At 44.1% G+C, this 21,606-nt stretch overlaps 1 protein-coding gene, 1 non-coding gene and 1 pseudogene across 2 annotated transcripts in view; all 3 read right to left on the bottom strand.

Moving 5' to 3' along the window:
* Positions 1-915: 915 nt before the first annotated feature.
* LOC116884692 lies at positions 916-2,577 on the bottom strand (annotated as a pseudogene).
* Positions 2,578-10,181: 7,604 nt separating this feature from the next.
* Positions 10,182-21,606, bottom strand: part of Spire1 (spire type actin nucleation factor 1) — a 126,813-nt gene continuing 115,388 nt past the window's right edge. Inside the window, 5 exon segments of the mRNA XM_032885769.1 lie at positions 10,182-12,966; positions 16,868-17,004; positions 17,093-17,120; positions 18,478-18,548; positions 19,418-19,555. Of these exon segments, the coding sequence (XP_032741660.1) occupies positions 12,708-12,966; positions 16,868-17,004; positions 17,093-17,120; positions 18,478-18,548; positions 19,418-19,555 (633 nt within the window). The 3' untranslated portion in view covers positions 10,182-12,707.
* On the bottom strand, positions 13,022-13,186 carry LOC116885080. The gene has a single exon (XR_004385953.1). It is a non-coding gene; the product is annotated as a U1 spliceosomal RNA (small nuclear RNA).

The following is a 21,606-nucleotide window of genomic DNA, read 5'->3' as shown; positions in this document are numbered from 1 at the left end:
CTTTGTGGTCTTTAGTCTGTCAGTGTTTCAGTCAGGGACATGAGCATGAGGTACTGCCTACCGTCTTGAGACAAGGTAACTTGTAACTCAGTTGGCCTTCAACTCACTATAAATTAAATGCGCTGGCTTCCTCCATCTTCTTCCACCTCTTATGAATTATGAGTCTGTCAGGTCTGGCTTCCTACCATCAAGGTTAACACACACACACACACACACACACACACACACACACACACACACACACACACACACTCCATGTTTGTGGTTTTAAAAAGAGGTATTGAATCTGTTGAATAGTATAGACTTCTGCTCTCCCTCTGTTGGTCCACTCACTATTTTTAGACCCCTCTAGAACTTTCCTATGCCTATTCCTATGTCTTTTTCTTTCATTAAATCTAGTTCATACTGTAACTATTTTTGTGACTCTTTTCTACTTTTAAACAACAGTGTCTTGAAAAGTCCCCTTTGAGAACTCATTACCGAGAGCCTAGGCTTTAGTTCCTGAGGTCACCGAAGGCTTCTTGCCACAGTCACTGGGTTAGCCACCGTAGTACGGTGGTTACTCTGGAGGGACGCTGCAGCTCCCTCTTTATGTGGGAACAGCTCCTAGACACTTTTCCACTTTCAGATGGTTATTGACTATTGACTAACAGCTTGGCTGGAGTGGGGAGCATCTAGGGCACTAAGGAGCACTCTTAGGTGTGTTTGTGAGGGCATTCCTGGAGAGGTTTGGCTGAAAGGACACCTCCTCTGACCGTGGGCAGCACCATTCCCCCCACAGGCAACTGGGGAAAGGCAAAAGCCACCAGAGTGCAGGGTTCTCATTGTTTGCTTGGCGCCTCAGACCACACCACTTCTGCAGCCACAATGGACTAGACTCTTCTGAACTATGTCAAACCCATCTTTCCTTAAGCTGCCTCCTGTCACAGCAGTGAGAAAAGTAGGTAACACTTGTTTGAAGTTCAACCAAATTAAGGAGTATAGTTGTGTTCAATGTTTGTTCTGTGTAAAGCCATTTGGCTTTATAACTTCTGTTTTGGTTGGAAGTGGATTCCACAACCCTCCTTCCTTTTGGGATTCATCATCATAAGAGTTAATGGTTTATGATCTAGTGTTATAAGAGGTTAGACCTTAATTTTTTCCATTTGTCTCTGTTTTACTTTAAAACCTTCTGCTACCATATCCACCACTTCCACCTCCAGATCCATAGCCACCACCACAGGGACTGCTTGAGCTTCTGCCATCAAAACTACCCCCTTCATGGGACCATAATTAGATTGTCTCTGTCCACTATAATTTCAAAAGTCATTATAGTTCCCACCACCACCATAGTTACCTCCACCAAACTTTCCTCCTCCATTGTAACCATAATGTCCTCCACCATCACCATATCCACCACCTTGGTTTCCACATCCTGGTCCACCACCTCCATAACCTCCTCTACTACTGTAACTAGGACCAGCACCATAGTTGCCAGCATCACCTCCAAATCCATGATATCCACCTTTACCACCTCCATAACTGCCTCTGCTGCCACCCCCTCCACCACCATAGCCTCCTCCTCCACCAAAGTTTCCTCCATGACCCATAACGTTGCCAGGTCCACCTCCATGACCTCTCTGTGATGGAGCAGACTGCATCTCTTGTTTAGAAAGGGCCTTTCTCACTTCACGATTATGCCCATTAATAGTGTGGTGTTTCTGAACAACAATTTTATCAACTGTGTCCTGATCTTCAAAAGTTACAAAAGCAAATCCTCTCTCTTCCCACTCTGCCTGTCTTCCATAACTTCTATGGTTTCAATCTTGCCATACTTTTCAAAGTAGTCTCTCAGATTATATTCTTCCCTATCCTCTCTAACACCACCAACAAAAATTTTCTTCACCATTAAATGGGCAACAGGCTTTACAGAATCCTCTCTAGAAACAGCTCTTTGGTTCCACCACACGTCCACCAACCTTGTGTGGCCGAGCACACATTGCAGCATCCACCTCTTCCACACAAGAGTAGGTCACCAAACCAAAGCCTCTGGGACGTTGTGTTTGAGGATCTCTCATTACCACACAGTCTGTAAGTGTGCCCCATTTCTCAAAATGTTCTCTTAAGCTATCACCTATGCTTTCAAAGCTCAACCACCAATAAACGGCTTCCTCACTGCTCTGGCTCCTTTGCATCCGCCCCCAACCCTAACCCCACCTCTACTCCAGCCTACTGTGGCTGGAGTCAGGCTGGGGGGCGGGTGGTTTTACCTCCATTTTGAGACCGGGCATGCCTCTTCCAACTCGAGTTCAGTATGGGACCGAGAGCTAGACCTTAATTTTAAGTTAAGAAAACAGACACAAGTCAGCTCAAAAAAATACAGCATCACATCAGCCTCACACATCCCACTCCACAGCTAGTCAGTGCTCAAGTACCTGGAAGAAACATCTCAAAGGACAGCCTCATATTCCAATATGCTCCTCTGAAGGGTCCCATAAACCCCCAAAGTAACAAAACCCACAGTAAAAACACAAACTAGGAGCCTAACGGGCAAAACCTAGAATATAGTGTGTGAGGAAGCTCCACTTGTCTCTAAGAAGTGCCATAGTTGGGCAGTCTTGGCAGGGTTGAGAGCCTGTGGAGTCAGGCCTTTGTGCAGACTCAGAGAAATGTGGGCTGCAGCCTGTGAGAGTGCATGAGACTATGCAGGGGATGGAGGCTTGAGTTGGGCTTACTGCCGGGGTGCTGTCCCTGTCTGCTGTCACACTAGGGAAGGTGTGCCAGGAAGCCAGTGGGCTCACTGCTTGCCACTATGCCGGACTGTTTTCCATGTGTGCCGGGGATCTGAGTTTAGGCCCTCATGCTTGTGTGCTAAGCACTTTACTGTCTGAACTGTCTTTTTAGTCACCAAACTGCTGTTACTGTTTTAAAGATTTATTTTTATTTATGGATATGTCACAAGAGTGCAGACGCCTGAGGAAGCAGGCGGATTGGTGGGGGGTAGGTTTTCCTGGAGCTGGAACCAGAGGCAGTTGTGAGCTGCTTGAGTGGGTGCTAGGAATGAACGTTGGTCCTCTGGAAGAGCTCGACTGCTGTCATCTTTCCCATCACCCACGAGAGAAGTCTTTATGGAACTTGGTGTTACAACAATCCCACGCTCAAGCCCAAGGCAACCATGAAGCTGCTTTTATCTAGTGCTTCCCTGCCTAGTGATTCTTCTTGGGCATGAAAGCTGGCTAATGTTGGATGGAGCTCCTTGATCTAGAAACTAAGAGAAGGCATTCCCTTTCTAGAAACCCATAAGAGAAGGCATTCAGAAACCCTTGGAGGGCACTCCCTTGCCAGAAACTTGTAAGAGAGGGCAATCCTTTAGTTACTTTGGAATTGAAGACTGTTTCCCTGAGACTCATGTGCAACTCTGACACACTTTATAATGGAGGGGATCGACAGCTTTTCCTTCAGGACCCTTGATGGCTACCCCTTCCAGTGAAACTCATCTTGGCTTGCTCTCCTCCTTTGGTGCCTCATGGCTGCCTGAGTCCATGTGCTATAATTTGTCCTTATAAATTCTTCTAAAGACAATTTGTTTCAGCTTTTTTTTTTTCATGAAATGACAATGTTTTTAATTTTAAGACTTTTTCAATGATAAAATACCTAATTCTGGAATGGAGAGATGGCTCAGTGGTTAAGAGCACTGACTGCTCTCCCAGAGGTCATGAGTTCAAATCCCAGCAACCACGTGGTGGCTCACAACCATCTGTAACAAGATCCGATGTACTCTTCTGGTGTGTCTGAAGACAGTGACAGTGTACGTGTCATATATAAAATGAATAAATATAATCTTTGAAAAAGAATACCTAATTCTATACATTACATAAATACTATTACAGTGTGTTGTTTAAGGGATAATGACAAGAAAGCTTCTAGGTTCTATCATCAGATAGGATTGGCAGGTAAGGAGTGAGTTAAGCATCTGAAGTGGCTGCCACTCTTGAGGAGAGCCACACAGTGCTAGACCAGCATTCAAGGGAAGATAGTGTTCCCTCTCAGAAGCTGGGCTTCTGGAACCCAGGAAAGAGGCTTAGCAGGCTTCTTTGTAGAGAATCACTGGCATTAATTTTCAAAGTTTCTCTACCTATTTGGTTTAGGGATCAAAATTCTATCTATAGGACTGGAAATGTGGCCCAGCTCTTAAAGAGCAGGAGGATCCCAGTGTCTAGCACCTACATGGTGGCTCATAACTACCTGTAACTCCAGTTCCAGGGATCTGATACCCTCCTTCTGGTTCTTAGCCATCAGGCAAACATATAGTACCAGATATACATTCAGACAAACATTTATACACATAAAATACAAATCTTTACACATATGCATGCACGTGCACACATAGTGTCTGATTACCTCTCTGTGCCAGTGGGTTTTAGCTTCTGAAGAGGTCTTTCAACTCAACTCATATTCAGGTGGCCTGAGTGTTGATATGGAAGTTTGCTAACTCTTTTCTCTGCCATTTTCTCTCCAACTTATGGGTTTCCTTAGGGCTGAGCCTACCAAACACTTTTTCTTTGGTGTGCTCTCGCTGAGCCACAATTCTAGGCTCGAAACATTTGTTAGAACTTTGGTATCCCTAGGATTTGAAACTGGATTGTGCTGGGAATTTGAGGTAGCCAGGCATCATCTGGTCTTTACAGTGATCTGAGAAAACTCAGTCAGCCTGTGCCTGCTGAACATGCAAGAAACAAGGACATGGAGACATACTCCAAAGGGCTGTGAGCGTCAGAGCAGAGTGAGGGGCTCCCAGGCTATGGGGCTGCTGGTGCTGAGGAAGCTGTAGTAACAGAGCTTGCACGGTGGGCGAGGGTACTTTTTCTTTGTGTTAACTTTGAAGTCAGTAAGAGGGGTCAACTGTGACACCATCCAGTAGTAATCAACACTTCCCAGAAACCATGTAGGTCTCCATCCTGCTCTTTCACATTCTGTGCTACTTGCTGGTAAGAGCACACAGGCAGACAAGCTTACTGCTGGGATGGTTTTGCTATTTTCAGAGGGTTATGGAAAATAATCTCTCAACTCCAGGCTATCTGGCAGAGACATGGACGCCCACAGTGTCCAGTTTTCTAAGGGCCCCACTGTGTTCGATCATTGTAAATAAAACCAATTTTTCTCCCACCAGACAGCTTTCCTCTCTTGATATACAGTTATATTTCCATCAACATAAAACTCCTACTAAGACACTTTCTCCTGAGGTTCCTGCGCAGCCATTTGGACAAGAAAGCCTCCCTAGGAAGACCTTAGATCCATCTGCTTCATATTCTCACTGTCTCATTCTGCACCAATCTGTCACTTCCATGATGGTCCCAGGAGGCTGTGCCTCATGACCTCTCCTGAGCTGTCTGTCTGCATGTATATGGGCTGCTGCACTCAGCCATGTAAGGCAGGCAGTGCCTGTGGTGCCGTGACTCAGTCTGCCATATGGTAAGGTCACTGAGGAGCCCAGCAGGCCCCTAGGGCACTTAGCTGTGCAAGCAGCCACGTTGGAAGCAGAGTTGCAGCCCAGTGCAGCCTTCAGATGAAGATAGGTCCATTGGCGTCTCTAATGTCACTCTACATGGAAGTACAGTAGGTCCTCCCTTTCACAACGATCCAGTCACTCTAAGTTTTCCCTCAAATAATACTATCCTGACTAGAAAGCCTCTTTTAGGGAGATTTAACTCCACTTGTTTATTTATTGTACTCTTTTCTGATGAAGACAGATCTCTGAAATCTAAGCTGAGGCCTGGCACAGGTGGTGATGTGGCTGGCAGATGGCCCTTGCTCTCCCTCTGAGCGGCCTTGCCTCCACGTGCCATTGTTCTGTGCTACAGCTGGCAGTTCACTGCACATGTGAGCAGACTCTGTGAGGATGCTTCCCAGACCCATCGTCAGGTGAACTACTTTGCACACAGAGCTGTGCCTCGTGATGCCCACCTGTGATCCTAACACTTGGGCGGGAGAAGAAAGAAAGTCAGGAATTCAAGGCAGCCTGGGCTACATGAGGTCCATCTCAACCAACAGCCTCTCACTCTTCTCTCTAGGCTTACTTTTCATTCTACTGCACCTTTCTGCAGGAGCACCTCATCCTATCCCACCTCCATCCATGCCCTGCAGACATGGTGTGGACCCCAGTTCCCCCTGGCACCCAGTGCCCCCTCAGCCTTTCCTCTTGGTCCATCTCCATTTTTTGTGGCATCTGCAGATGAGAAAGTACTCTGTACCAAGGATCTCAGAACCACCAGACATGCTTAGGATCCAGGGTGGGCAACAGCAATCAAAGATCAGAACAGGGGTTGGGGATTTAGCTCAGTGGTAGAGCGCTTGCCTAGCAAGCGCAAGGCCCTGGGTTCGGTCCCCAGCTCCGGAAAAAAAAAAAAAGATCAGAACAAAGACAAGACCAACAAACACCTCGAATATACGAATAGTCAAGCAAATGTCTCTTCCAGCAGTGGGAAACACTGAAGCAGGCTGAGACAAGACTCAGCTGAAGCACAAGACCTTTGAAATCGCTATTATGAACATGTCCAGGGACCTTAGAGAGGGTATGACTAGCATCTAAGTGAAAGAACATGGGGACAACAATTGAGTCAAAGAAAACCTGAACTAAAGTAAAACTGGAAATGAGAAGCTTAGAATATAAAACAAGCTTAGAATATATAGACAAGGAAGAGAAATCTCAAGTTTTGAAGATAGGAAGATAAATGGCCAGATGGTGGTGGCATATACATTTAATCCCAGCACCTAGGAGGCAGAGGCAGGTAGACCTCTGAGTTCAAGACCAGCCTGGTTTACAAAGCAAGTTCCTGGACATCTAGGGACACAGAGAAACCTTGTCTCAAAAACCAAACAAACAAACCACACACACAAACCACACACACAAACACACACACACACACACACACACACACACACACACACACACACACACACACACACACACACACACACAGAGGATAATTCAGTGTGGTGATTTCAATAGATATGGCCCCATAGATGCATGCATTTGGATGGTTAGTTCATGCGGAGGGTATTATAGAAGCGGGCCTTGTTAGAGTAGGTGTGGCTTTGTTTTGACCCACTATGATCAAAGGTAGGCTTGATGTCTTAGAAGACCAAGTCTGGATAGTGTGTCTCAGTCAGTTTGGCTGCCTGTAAATCAAGATGCAGAACTCTTAGCTCCTCTAGCACCATGTCTACCTGGAAGCTATTATGCTTCCTGCCTCGAAGATAGTGGACTAAAACTCTGAATTGTAAGCCAGCCCCAATTAAATGTTTTACTTTATAAGAGTTGCTATGGTCATGGTGTTTCTTCACAGTAATAAAATTCTAACTAAGACACTCAGTCAAAGAAAAAAAAATCCAATCATAAAACAATTAGAAAATCTGGGACATTATGAGAAGATTAAACCTATGAGTAATAGAGATAGAGAAAGGAGAAAAAAAAAAACTAAGGTCAAAAGCTCAGAAAATATTTTAACAAAAATCAAAGAATTTCCCCAATTTGGTCAGGTGTGGTGGCACACACTTGTAATCCCAGTACTTCAGAGGCAGACGCAAGCCAATCTTTGTGAGTTCCAGGACAGCATGGTCTACATGGTGAGTTTCAGAACAGCCAGGAATATGTAGGAAGATCCTGTCTCAAAAAAACCAAAGGGGGAAAATGTCCCCAGTTTGTAAGAGGTACCTTAATATAAGGTACAAGAACACCAAATAGGACTAGAAAAGAAATACTCCATGATACACAATATAATCAAAACACTTAATGTACAGAGCAAGAAATAATATTAAAAAAGTGAAGGGGAAAAGGGCAAGTAACATAAAAGACAGGCCCATTAGAATAACACTTGAGTTTTCAATGGTGAGTCTGAAAATCAGAAGGCCCTAGATGCATGTTCTACAAAGTCTGAGATACTACAGATGCCAGCCCAGACTACTATACCCAGCAAAACTATCAAGCACAATTGATGGAGAAAGAAAAAAAATTCAATGATAAGACCAAATTTAAGTGATTTCTATCTATGGATCCAGCTTTAAGAATGCACTAGAAGGAAAACTTCACTCTGAAGAAGTTAACTACACCCAAGAAGACAAAAGGAACATATAATTGCCAAACAGTAAATCAGAAGGGATAAAAAACTACACACAACAAAATAACAGGAACCAATAAAAACTACCCATAACTATTATAGTCTCAATTTCACATAAAAAAGACACATACTAACGGACTGAATTAGAAAGCAGGATCCGGTTAGGTGTGGTGGTGCATGCCTTTAGTCCCAGCAGTTGGAAAGCAGAGGTAGGCAGATGTATGTGAGTTAGAGGTCAATCTAATCTACAGAGTGAATTCCAGGACAAGAGAAATCTTGTCTCGAAACGCACGTACATGTCCACCCCCACAGACAGAGACAGACAAAGAGAGAGAGATTCTGCCATATCCAAGAAACAAACACACTTCACCTCACCATTAAGGGCAGGTTGGAAAAAGCTATTCCAAGCAGTGGAACCAAGAAGCCATCTTAATACAGACAAAATAGATTCAAACCAAGTTCCCCCAAGTTCATGAAAGAAACACTACAGCTCAAATTGCATACTGACCTTCACAGAGATAGTGTGTAACTTCCAACATCTACTCACCATTAGACTTGTCATAGAAACAAAAACTAAACCTAGAAATTATGACATTCACACCATAAATCAGATGGACCTTACAGACGTCCATAGAACATTCCACCCAACCATGAAATATACTTCCTTTCCAGAAGCTACCGAGTTTTCTCTAAAACTGACCACACACTAAGACAACAAATATAAGAAAACTGACATAACATTCTGCATCCTATCTGACCATCGTGGTAAGATTAAAGGTGGTTATCAATAGAAACAACAGAAGTATACAAACACGTGGAAAATCAGCCTAGTCTGGTTGGTAAGCAATGATAGACCCTTTCCCAAAGATGTGGGCAGCATTCTTGATAATGATACCCGAGACCCATGTCTGCACTTTCCCCCTGTCCTGTTAAGATGGCCGATGGGTGACAAGCCAAGTGGATGCACACAGTGGAGGGAAGACGGAGGACCACGGCTGCTGCACCATGCCACACTGCCCAGGCTAACTTCCACTCACGATCCTTCTGTTTCCGTGTCCCAAACACTGGAATCACAGATGCTCCACTGTCCCTGGCAATCTCTCTTTTCTTTAGTCACATAGCTTCACAACAGCAGTCCCTGATGGTGGAGCTGTTTTAATTTGTTTGGTCCTTGGGAACTGTATTTATAAAGTTGTTTGTTTGAGGACAAAGTCTCTCCCTAGCTGTCCTGGAACTCATTCTGCTGACCAGACTGGCCTCAAACTTGGAGGTCCACCTGCCACTGCTCCCAGAGTGCTGAGAGTAAAGGTGAGAGCCACCACCACTTGGCTTTCAAATATGTTTAAACTGCTGCTTCAAGAACCTACCTTTTCTTTACAGCCTGAGTGATATCTAAAAGCTCGTTAATCCCTGGAAACATCACCATTTTACAATAGGAATTCAACACAGAAGGTATGATGAAAGCCAGTTTATTTTCCCTCTTCATAAGTTCTAAAATAAAATACCTTAAAAAAAAAAAAAAAAAAAAAAAAAAAAAAAAAAAAGAGGTCTTACTGTGTAGACCGAGCTGGCCCTGAAGTCACACAGATTTTCTGCCTCTGCTGCTGGAATGCTGGACCTAAATGCTGGCGTCACGCCTGGCTGAAATACTCATTCTGTGGAGCACACTGAGCATTGTCACCTCCCCTGGAATATCAGCCATCCTCTGCTCACACACTGGTCCTTCAAATGTGTAAAATTTTCTGTTTTATTTGAACAAATAGCAACAAAGGTTAAAGCTTCCATGCGGGGCTGGGATTTAGCTCAGCTGTAGAGCGCTTACCTAGGAAGCGCAAGGCCCTGGGTTGGTCCCCAGCTCAAAAAAAGAACCAAAAAAAAAAAAAAAAAAAAAAAAAGCTTCCATGCCTCCTGCACTCACCTAAAGTCCAGTCCAGTTAGAAAAATAAAACCTTACAGATTTCATGGCGGGAGTTCATGGTACTAACCACTCTTTAAAACACATCATTTTAAGAATTACTGTATAATAACTTTTGGGTTTAATTTTAAAGGTCTGAGACTTGAAATCAAGTAATTAAGGTCATTAAGTCAATGTGCAAATCAATTATTTAATTTTTACTTATCTTGGGGGAATTAATTTCCATTGCCAATGACAAAATGCCTTTCAAATATTCATGAGTATGTTACAATATGTACAGCAGTTTGACATACTCGACCTCAGGGACATGGGACCACTGGTTGGTGCTCACACCTGGAGGCTCAGGAACGACGTACAGCTGTATCCAGGAGAGGCATCGGACTCTGGGGTCAGCCATAAACAACTGTTGAACGGAGAGAGCAACACAGCAGGGAAGCAGGACAAGGGGCCCTGCACAAGGTTACTGGAGGAGCAGGAAACTCTAACTGTTGTCAGCTAGGACTTTAAGCAAGCCACACTGGCAGCACCCGCTCTCTGGCCAAAGCCCTAGCCTATGGAACCCTAGCTTAGTATGAGTGCTGAGGGGAAGAGTCAGTCTTACAGAAAAGACACAGTTAAATGCACATTTTCTTTTTTTGGTGTCTCCCAAACAATGTTAATTTTATTTCTGTAATTTCTACCTTGCCACCTGCCATTTTTTCCACTATTCCCTGCAGGTTGTTTACTGGGCACGGCATATACTTGAACTCTTAACACAGTTGGCAAATCCATTAATGTGCTGAAGAATTTATATCCTGATATTCTGGTACAAGGGGCCGTAATGTCCAAAACACTGTGCACAGTGCTGTGCGCCTGAAGGAATGGGGTCAAAGGTCAAATGTGTGACAGTGACTGGGCCACTGAGTTGTGAATGTGAATACAATTTTCACTTGTGGAGCTGGGCTCCGTATCTCACGTGGGAAGTCAGACACTAACTAGTCACCATTTTGCAGAAGCATGTTACCCCATATGCATGCTTATAAACCCACACAGGTATACTCCTTCTTCCTTGCTTCCTTCCAGGAGATCATTCTAGAATACAGACCTGGGGCCATAGCAGCAGTGGTCCCACCTAACTGCAGTCTAAAGTTCTGGTGGTCTTCAGGAAAACTGTAGAAACGGAATTCACACACTGCAATTTTTACAGCTCTTGGTCTTAAAAATAGCTGGAATGTGAGGGTTTTCTGGCGGCCCACTTCTACATGCATACAGATGAACTACTAACATGCATTAAATCAGTCAACTGGTAAGGTTTATTTCGTCAGTATAAGGAATTTAAAGCCATTTACTAAACTATAAATTCCAGTGCATTAGAAATGACTGTTGGAGCATTTCTGAGGTGTTGCTGTCAATTTAATGGGAAATGTTACTGTCTGGATGTTGGTATGAAATGCAGCTGTCATGCCTTTTATTAAACAGAACTGTCATCAGTGGTGATTACGATGGTGGGTTTTTATAGCTTTCAGGAGTTAGACTGTGCATGTGCTTTACGTCATTTTCCAAACATTAGTGGTGATTTGATTGACTGGTTATTTCTAACTAAGCTTGTGGAAGTGAGGGGCAGCCATGGTATGTGTCACAGGAGCTGAGGAATTTCAGGCACACAATACTACCTGTCAGTCACCCTTCATCAGAAACTCAGTGACATTTACAAGACAACTAGTGCAAAAAGCATCAAAAGATTATGCATGGAGCAGATTAATCTTCTTGAAATTTTAAAACAGCCAAGGTTTTTCTTTTAAAATTCATTTATAAAAATAAATTTCAGTTTGAGACTCAGGTACCAAACTGTGGTTAATTTAGTCACGATGGCCACACTATAAAGTTATGGAAAATGTAGGTGAAAAGGTAGGAGACACAGCTCCTTTCTGCTGGCACCCCTGCTGTTATAGCCTATCAGTTACCACACCTGCTCAGCTGCTTGACAAAACTGTAGTCTTCCTTTTTCCTCAAACGTCCACAAAGTCTTAATTCTTAGACATGTGTTATAAAACTATCCAAAACCGTAATACATTCACAACAGGCCTGTTAGCAGCTCAGGAAACACTGAGGCTTGTGCCTGGGCAGACCCTGAGCTCAGAGAAGTGGCCACCCATGCGGTGTACAGCTTACGTGATTGTTCTGCACTGGATGCAGCAGAGCCCCAAAAGAGAATTATCATCAAGGCCTTCTAGACTTGTGCTGTGAGACTGAACCAACCTGCCCCCCCGCAGGGAGCCGGTGTGTGGCAGGGCTTTGGGCCACTCTGTCTGTGCATGAGATAGGAACACTGTGATGTGGAATGCCAGTGTGACTTACTGCTTACAACTGTGCTAACGTCAACACTCCGGCAGACTGACTTCACACACAAGAAGCTTTTTGCCTTAGTCAGGAAATTATCCGAAGAACATTGAGGAACCGAACTAAGGAAGTTTCTGGCTTCCCTACTCACATACACAAAATCAAGTTTTAGGCTTTCTGAGTGCAAATGAACAAGTGGCTGACCTGCCGCGTACCATCAGCTGATAGGAATACAGCCTTGAGTCTGTGTCTCATGGTACAGCCCAAGCCTGACCTGCTGCCGACGGAGCCTGGGAAGTAAACCCCTGGGAAGAGTCAGTCCTGCAGCCCTGCTGCACTGCCCGCCTCTGGACACAAAGAACGGGAAGGCACAGGGCTCAGATCTCGTTGATAGTCCGTTCTGAAGGGCAGTACTCCGAGGGGCCCGCTGAGGACATGTAGAAAGACTGTGTCTTCCTTTTCAACCTGGCTCTTTTGTTGGCCAACACCAGGCTGCGCCGGCTTGAGCTGATGATCTCTGAAATGAACTTTTTGCAGTCTACACACACCTCCATTGTGCTCCAATCTTCCATGAACTCTTTGGGAAACTGGAGTTCTTCATCTGATTTGTCCACAGACTTTGATTTTGAAGAGAATCTGGGGTGGGGAGAGCCGACAAAAAATATTTAAGTTTTTTTTTTTTTTTTTTTTTTTTGGGAGAGTGCAACACAGTCCCTCACTACCACAAATTAAGTAGTCGAGCTTCCTCTCATTTGGGGAAATTGCAGGGGTCAGTACATCCGGAATGCAATGGACAAGCCTTGCCCTGGGAAAATCACCTTTGTGATCATGGTATCTTCCCATGCCAGCTAAGTGTAATATTTAGTATTTTTAATAGTTTAATTGAAATATTAAAAATTGATAAAAGAAAAAACCTTTAAAGGGTTGACAAAACAACACAGAAAAGGGTGTGTGATTATGTCATAGCCATGAAGGAATTTATTATTGCAGATAGGGTTCAACAACCTTTTTAGAAATCAGGTACACGTTTTATTAAGAAGTAATACTAGCTGAGCATGGTGGTCCATGCCTTTAATCCTAGCACTTGGGAGACAGAGGCAAGTGGATCTCTGAGTTTGAGGCCAGCCTGGTCTACAGAGTGAGTTCCAGGTCAGTTAGAGGCCAAGGCAACACAGAAAAACATTGTTTCCAAAAACATAAAACAAAAGAAGGAAGGAGGAGGAGGAGAAGAAAGAAGAGGAAGAAAGGGAAGGAGAAGAAAAATAACAGGGGCTGGAGAGATGGCTCAGTGGTTAAGAGTCCCGACTGCTCTTCCAGAGGTCCTGAGTTCAATTCCCAGCAACCACATGGTGGCTCACAACCATCTGTAAAGAGATCTGATGCCCTCTTCTGGTGTATCTGAAGACAGCTACAGTGTACTTATATATAATAAATGAATAAATCTTTAAAAAAAAAAGAAAAATAATAATACTCTAGGATAGGGTGGAGTTGGAGAGATGACTCAGGGATTAAGAGCACTGGTTCTTCTTCCAGAAAACCTGGATCTGATTCCCAGAACCCATGGTAGGTCACAGGCACCCGCAGCTCTAGACCATGGGGTGTGAAACCTTCTGGGCTCCATAGGTACCAGGCACTCAAGAGGCGACAGACTTCCTTGCAAGCAGAATACCTTTATGCATAAAGTAATACAAAAGTCAAGAGCAGAGCTGAGTGATGGGTCAGCAGGTTACAGCTCCTGCTGTACAATGTGAGGACCAGGAGTGCTGATACTCAAGTGGGCATGGTAGTTTGCCTTTAGTCCTAGTACTCAGGAGGCAAAGTCTGGGGACCCTGCAGCAAGAGGACAGCTAGAGGGAGGGCCCAAGTTCAGACCCAGTCTCAATATATGAGACAGAGAATGATTGAGGAAGACAGTACTCATCAACTTCTGACCTTTACACACACACTTGTGTGCCCATACACATGCAAACACACATAAACACTCAAAACCAAAACAGAGCCAACAGCAAAAACCAATACTGTGGTTGGGTGCTGCTTGGGTGCTCAATGGTAAATTTGTCTAGGGAGAGAAGCCCCTGGGTTCAACTCCAGGACCACAACAAACAAGAAACAAAGAAAATGAGATCTCATTTTGTAGGATTCTCATCTTGTAGAATTTTTGGAAAATAGGGTGTCCAGGTATTTTCTTGATCGCCACACATCATGGACTGAGTTTAAATACCTGAATGGAATACAAATATGTGTTGTAAAAACTCTATTGATGACTCAGAAGGACTTAAGGTCCTTTTCCAAGGTCCAGTTCCCTGTGTCATTATCAATCAACTTTAGTAGGTGGTAGACAGTAAGTCAGACTATAGGAAGCTAAAGAGCTTATGTGTCTTATTCTGAAAAACACCTTTTCACCATTGTTCTTATCTTAACAAATGTGTTCACTTCTCCCCAACAAAAATTCTTTTTTAATTTTTTTAATTTTATTTTTTTTATTAACTTGAGTATTTCTTATTTACATTTCGAATGTTTTTCCCTTTCCCGGTTTCCCTCCCCCTACCCTTCTATATGGGTTTTCCCCTCCCCCCCCTCCCCCCCTCCCCATCCTCCCCCCATTGCCGCCCTCCCGAAACAATCACATTCACTGTCTCCCCAACAATTCTATTAAGAGTGACTGGCTAGGTAAATCCAGAGAGCTGAATTATAATCATGTTTTCAAGTCTGAGGTAATCAACCTGAGGATCATCTAACTCATTACTATATCAATTAACTAATTCCCAAAGGGGAAAGCAAAAAGGAAGACACAGAAGGCTCAAGGTCATCACTGAATAGAAAAAATGCCCTGGCCATGGATGGCTGTCCTGGCTTGTCTTTGCCCTACCAGTGCTCAGCATGGGCACCCAAAGACCTGGAGGGCAAGTCAAGACCCAAGGCTTCAGGATCCAGGTTATAGTTCAATGCATGAGGTGTTCTTACCCCACAGTCCAGAGCCAGGGATATCTTGGCCCAGCCAGCATGTGGCCTGAGTGGACCTTTCTGTTAAGAACGATACTGCCTTACCCTGTACAGAATGCAACAGTTTGAGACTCTGTTATTGGCATAAAGCTTTATCTCTGCCTTTACAATAAGCAGAGCAACTCAAAACTATAGCAGTCATTATAAACATAGGTGTCAATGGGTTTTATCTTAGCTAGACAAGGAGGGTTGGACTGGGGAAAAGGACTTTTTCTTTTTTGCTGTTGTTTTGTTTTGTGAATAGGCTCTCAGGAAACCCAGCCTGCTCTTATTATCTGAAGATGAACTATTTTTTTTCAGCCTTTACATTTTAATATGCCTTAAACAGCACAACAGATGGGCCACTACCTAACCTCCACTACCTCCCACTAATAACCCTGAATTACTTACTAAATTCTGTGTTCTAACTTGGCTGCTCTGGACCCAGTTGGACAGCCCTCTGGGCTGCGATCTCCTGGCTCACATGGGGACTATGCCTCTCTATCCTGCACTCTTCTTAGGCATGGTGGATGTCTGTAATTTATTTTTTAAGATTTATTTTCTTATGTGTATGAGGATTTTGCCTACATGCATGTGTATAGTGCCTGTATAGGCTGGAATAGCACCAAAGTCCCTAGACCTGGAATTATAGTTGTGAGGTCTCATGTCAGTGCTGGGCACTGAACTTAGGTCCTCTGTAAGCCCCAGGATCTTTGGAGAATGTAGGTCTACTGAAGAGTCTACTGAAGGAGGTTTGGAAGCCCTGTGAGTATGTATGGCAGTGCTGACACACTGGGACCAGCTGCATAGAAGCAGATCAAGTTACTTGGGGCGATTTAAAGCTTATATAGTTCTGGGGGTGGAGGAGTTATGGGTATCCAGAAAGTCATAGGTTGAAGGCGGAAGATACCAAGGTGCCTCATTGACACAGGGATGCATTTCAGGAATCCCAGGTGCTAGCTGAATGGGTTCTAATCCGGAGATAGGAAGTTGAACATGTAATCTAATTAAGGCTAAGTAATGTTCCACAGGTAGAGGTGTGTGGAGGATTTTAAACTCCCCAGACAAAGTTAGAGAAGGAGAAGCCCTGCTGCTAAAGAGAGTCTGTCATCTTGTGCCACCTCCGGAAGGCTGCTCAGACAATGGTAGGCTTCATTAGCAGGGCGACAAGAGTAGCAAATGCTTAAGCACTGAGCCTCTCTTCAATCCCAGTGACTTCCTTTCCATTCTTTCTGTCTCCCTCTCCCAACTGTTGGGATCACATGCATGGCTCATTTAGCCTAAAAGTCAGTTTTAAAGATGTCTTTGAAAATGTATAAAAGTTATTACAAAATATAATTAAAACAAAGCTATGCTAAAATAACTTTAAGGAAATAGCCATTATCACCTAAAAAGTACCTTGGGGAACTCTGAAGAATTGTGCTAGACTAAAACTATTGAAAACCAATGAACTGGCAACATGCCCCGAGTCAAGCCCTAGCCCTGGTCATGACCATCCTAACCCCAAGCGTTCTTTCTTCAGAGGACGCTCTAGGAGATCCAGGTCCCCACTCACCTGGTAATACTTCGAAGCGGCCGATGGTGACCAGTAGAAGGTTTTTCTGACCTCGAACAACTTTCCCCTCTTTGCAAGGCAGAAGGTCCCAAAGAGAAGATAGGTAAAGTGGAGTATGGCTTGGAAGGCAGCCGCATCTGTTATCCCAAATGAGGAGAGAATGAGCTCCAGCACTTGCAGAGGCCCTAACCAGATGCACTGGTGATTTCACCGAGTTCAGCTTACCTTTTTGCAACACTGTGAGCACACGGGCCTGTGGATAAAACGAGAAGTGTTACTTGGTGGACACAGTGAATGTAAGTGAAGCCAGGGCTACAGAGCTGTGCTGTTCTGTCAGACATTATCGGTGTGTTGGAATGTAATGATACAAGTGTAGACTGCCAAAGAGACAATCTATAAAATTTAGCTACTACACTGTTTCATAAAAACAGGATCAGCTAGCAGGGTGGTGGTGGTGGTGCACACCTTTAATCCTAGCACTCCAGAGGCAGAGGCAGCCTGGTCTACAGAGTGAGTTCCAGGACACCCAAGGCTACACAAAGAAACCCTGTCTTCAAAAACCAAAAACCAAACTAAGCCAAATCAAACCAACAAAAAACTCAGGTCAGTCAAGCATGGTGGCTCATGTCTGTAATTCTAGTACTTGGGACACTAGAGGGAGACCATTGAGAGTCTGAGGCCAACTACAGCTTCATAATGAGTTCCAGACCAACTTATACTATAATATGATCTATCTTAAAAAACAAACAACCAAAAAGGGGCGCTGGAGAGTGGGTCTGGAGAAATGGCTCAGTAGTTAAAAGTGCCTACTACTCTTCCAAAGGAAGGACCTGAGTTCAGTTCCCTGCACCCATATTAAGAGGCTCATGATAGATCGTAACTCTAGATCCAAGGAATCCATGCCTCTGGCCTCCATGGCACCTGCACTGTGGGGTTTCACTCAGAGTACACATATATGCATATAAATAAGAATAATATAAAGAAATCTTTTTCGTTTTGAGACAGTCTTACTATGTAGACCTGGCTGTCCTGAGCACTCACAGAGCACTTCTTGCCTTTGAGTATTGGGATTAAAGACCTGTGCCACCACCACCACCACCTAAAAATTAACCTTAAAACAACAATAGTAACAACAAACAAATAAATAAAGAGGATCAACTTCCATGCGGAATTTTAGTAGTGTGTCCAGGGATCATATGATAACCATGGCTGGTTTTTGTTTTTGTCCTGTTCGAGGATGACAGTCTCAGTTTGCTTATATAAAAGAAACAGACCAGGCATGGTGGTATGCACCTGTACTCCAGCATTTGGGAGGTAGAGGCAGGAGGATCAGGAGCTGAAGCTCCCCCAAGGCTATGGAATGAGTTTGAGGCTGGTGGCTACATGAAACCTCCTTTCAACAACAATAAAAAAGAAAGAAGTAACATGCAGAGTAACATTCCCACCCAGGTTTATCAAGTGTTAGGATCCACTATGCCAAGCCAGTAAGGAGGCAGAGCAAAGCCACAGACCAGGCCACCTCTAACTCCTCTCCCAAGCAGGAAAAGACGGAACCAAAAAGGCAAGTGCATTTCTCAGTGCCGCTGGACCCCCAGTGACAGAACCCTTACCTCTTACAGAACTGACAGGTGTAGGACCAGGTGAAGAAGGAAAACCTCCGGGTTCGGCAACAGAAGCAGAGCTAAAAAATACAAAGTTAAAGGAGAAGAGAGGTGGGGCCACTGCTTGCAGGCTCCTGGGATGGAGCCACTTCCTGGTCATCTAGGGATGGTCCAGGTACATTTGCAGAAAGATGAGGGTGAGGAACACAAACCTGGGCTTTATGCTTGGCTCTGGCACTTATAACCCAGTTCTATGTTCTTCAAAAGTCACGAAAGGTCACAGTGCTCAAGCATCCCGTGGTCACAGGATCAATTCTGAGGAAAAGTAACTAACTTCTGTTTCTCAGGCATGCTTTCTTTCCTGATACTTTATTTTTTATTTTTTTTTTTTTTTTTCCGAGCTGGGGACCAGAACCCAGGGCCTCTCCGGCGCTTCCTAGGCAAGCGCTCTACCACTGAGCTAAATCCCCAACCCCTTATTTTATTACTTTTTAAAAGATTTATTTTATGTATGTGAGTACACTGTAGCTGTCTTCAGACACACCAGAAGAGGGCATCAGATCTCATTACAGATGGCTGTGAGCCACCATGTGGATGCTGGGATTTGAACTCAGGACCTCTGGAAGAGCAGTCAGTGCTCGTAACCACTGAGCCATCTCTCCAGCCCCTCCTGATCCTTTAAAATTACAACTCTAGTGTACATGGCCTTAGGAAGCCATACTATTATCTTTTAGGGTGGTTTTTAAACCTTCCACTAATTTTGCCAAGGAAAAACAAAAATCCCATCTTGTAAGTGAGGAAGAACAGGGATCAGCCTAGAATATAAATACCTCACCTCTAAGACCCCTAAAATCCTATACCACCTGTCTAAGCACACAGGCCTCTTACAGAAGACCATGCCTGGGACTGGCCATTCTCATACAGGTCAATCAACGTTAGAGAGTTCTACCTTTCCTTTTTTCAGGGCAGTGTAGACATCCTTATACTGTTGGTACTTTTCCAGCTCCGCTTTCACCAGGACCTGACGAATGTGCATCACTTCCTCCACAGTGAGAGCGAGGCATTCCACTGGGTAGCAGAATTCCTCCTGCAATTCAAAGTTCCTCGTGAGCAAGGCGCACCCGCTCTGCTCTAGGGCTGCCGCACTCCCTTCAAATCAGACACCTGGTTAGTAGCTCCAGAGAACAGGATTCCCATGATCACTGGGACAGAGCTGGCTCCCTCTGGGGACCACATCACTCCTAAGCCCACGGTAGAGAACAGGACCTTGACAGAGTGAAACAGTGTAGCACTTTCTAATAAACCAGTTCCTCACATTAAGGCAGGTATTTTGCCTCCAGCAGAGCTGAGAACTTGAGAAAGCATTGTTATGCTAAACCAGTTTTGTGTCACAGAAGATTATGCAAATGTGCTGTGAGCTATACTCGGATTAGAAATGCAGCAAATTCACAAGTTTGGTCCTGTTTTCAAAACTGCAGGATTTTGTTTGTGGTACCCAGAATAGCCAAGCGAAGGTGGTTAGTACTTTATATGGACAAGCATTACTGAGTGATCAGTTACATCAGCACACTTTCAAAAACCCCTGAAGGCTTGAGTGGAATTGTAACAGGAAGCGGGAGGCAGGACAGCTCACTCCAGAAGCCCCAGGTCTTTTCAACGCTGCTGAATGCACAGTCAGCACAGATGGAGACAGAGCCTTTCGTGATAAATATTTATGTTGGCTTCTTATGTTAATGGCTTCCTTACAAACAGCTGTGAAAAATGTTGATGTAACTGATCCACTGAATAAGAGCCTCGAACCATCCGTTCTCCATCCGGCGCTGCTGATTGGTGGATCTAAGAGAAAGACAGAACAGCCCTGTGCACTCAGGCCCTGCCAGGCTTCAAGGGGCCATTGTGGTGTATTGACACTGAAACTCAATGTTCTCAGCACACACATTACAATTCACTCCCACACACCATAGCACTGCTCCCAGGCATTCTGGAACCAAACAAGCCAAATGAGAAAGCACATGACCACGAGGGCAGTCAGTTTATGGAGTGTTAGCATTCAGTTCTGTCTTTCAATCAGAGAGACAAACATAAATCTAGGTTGCAAACTTGACAAACATTAGCATTTACTAAAAAAAAAACAAACAAAACAGTAGTCTGGCTAACTTGTTTCAGTTCAATACAGAATCCGATTGAGCTAACTTAGGGAAGGCTATGCTTGCTTTGGAGAGAATCACCACGCTGTTGAGTTGTTAGGGGGGGCTTCTCCGTAGCTGGGGGCCAGCTGAAGAAGACTGTGTCATTTACTTTACGATGCCAACAATGGGCATTCAAAAAAGAGCTGCCCATCTCACAGTTTCCCATTTAGTGGGAACAGCTTTCAGAGATGACAGTTAAGCAGTATGCTCAATTTATATATGTGTTTGTTTAACCCACTGAACAGAGCTATGTCAAAGGACAACTTAGGCACCTCTAAGTTAGACCATCTAAGCGGGCTAGTAAATAAGCAGTGTTGGCTGAACACGCTCACAGGAGTTTTCAGCTTTAGCTTTTGTAGAAGTTTTCCCACCAGTATTTAATAAAAGGTGGCTGACAGCTAACTATGACCAAACTGCTAAGCTGCACCAAAATACTGTACTGATCTAACCAGCCAACCAACCACCCACCCACCCAACCAACCTAGTCTAATCTAACAAGGCACTCAGACCCCTGTGCCCTGTAGGTCCCTGGCTGCTGAGTGTTTTAACTTGGGGACAGACTGCCACGGAACAAGCTGACAGCTTGCTCCTTCCTTCTCTGCAGTCTAAGTCACAAGACTTTTGTCCTTTGTCAAGTGCACCCTCAACTTTCAGCTCTGAACCATTTTAAATTTGTACAGCATTGTAAGAAATCATGTATCATTGAAATCATGAAATCATTGTATTTCCTTACTCTTTTTAAAAATTTCACTCATACCATCCTTTAATAAAATGATTTCCATCAGGTCAAATGCTAATGTTAAATCTGGAGCTTGCCCAAGGACAACAAGACTTTAATGCAACACGAAATAAAAAGATAAATTAACTAGTATAGTTTCAATTATTTTTCCAATTGACAAGAACGTTTAAGAGAGTACCTTGTCCACCATGACCCTGTATGTCTCCTGCT

This window comes from Rattus rattus, chromosome 15 (assembly GCF_011064425.1).
Source record: "Rattus rattus isolate New Zealand chromosome 15, Rrattus_CSIRO_v1, whole genome shotgun sequence".
NCBI lineage: Eukaryota > Metazoa > Chordata > Mammalia > Rodentia > Muridae > Rattus > Rattus rattus.
The sequence above is the reverse complement of the archived record's forward strand: the minus strand, read 5'-3'. Positions and strand labels throughout refer to the sequence as shown.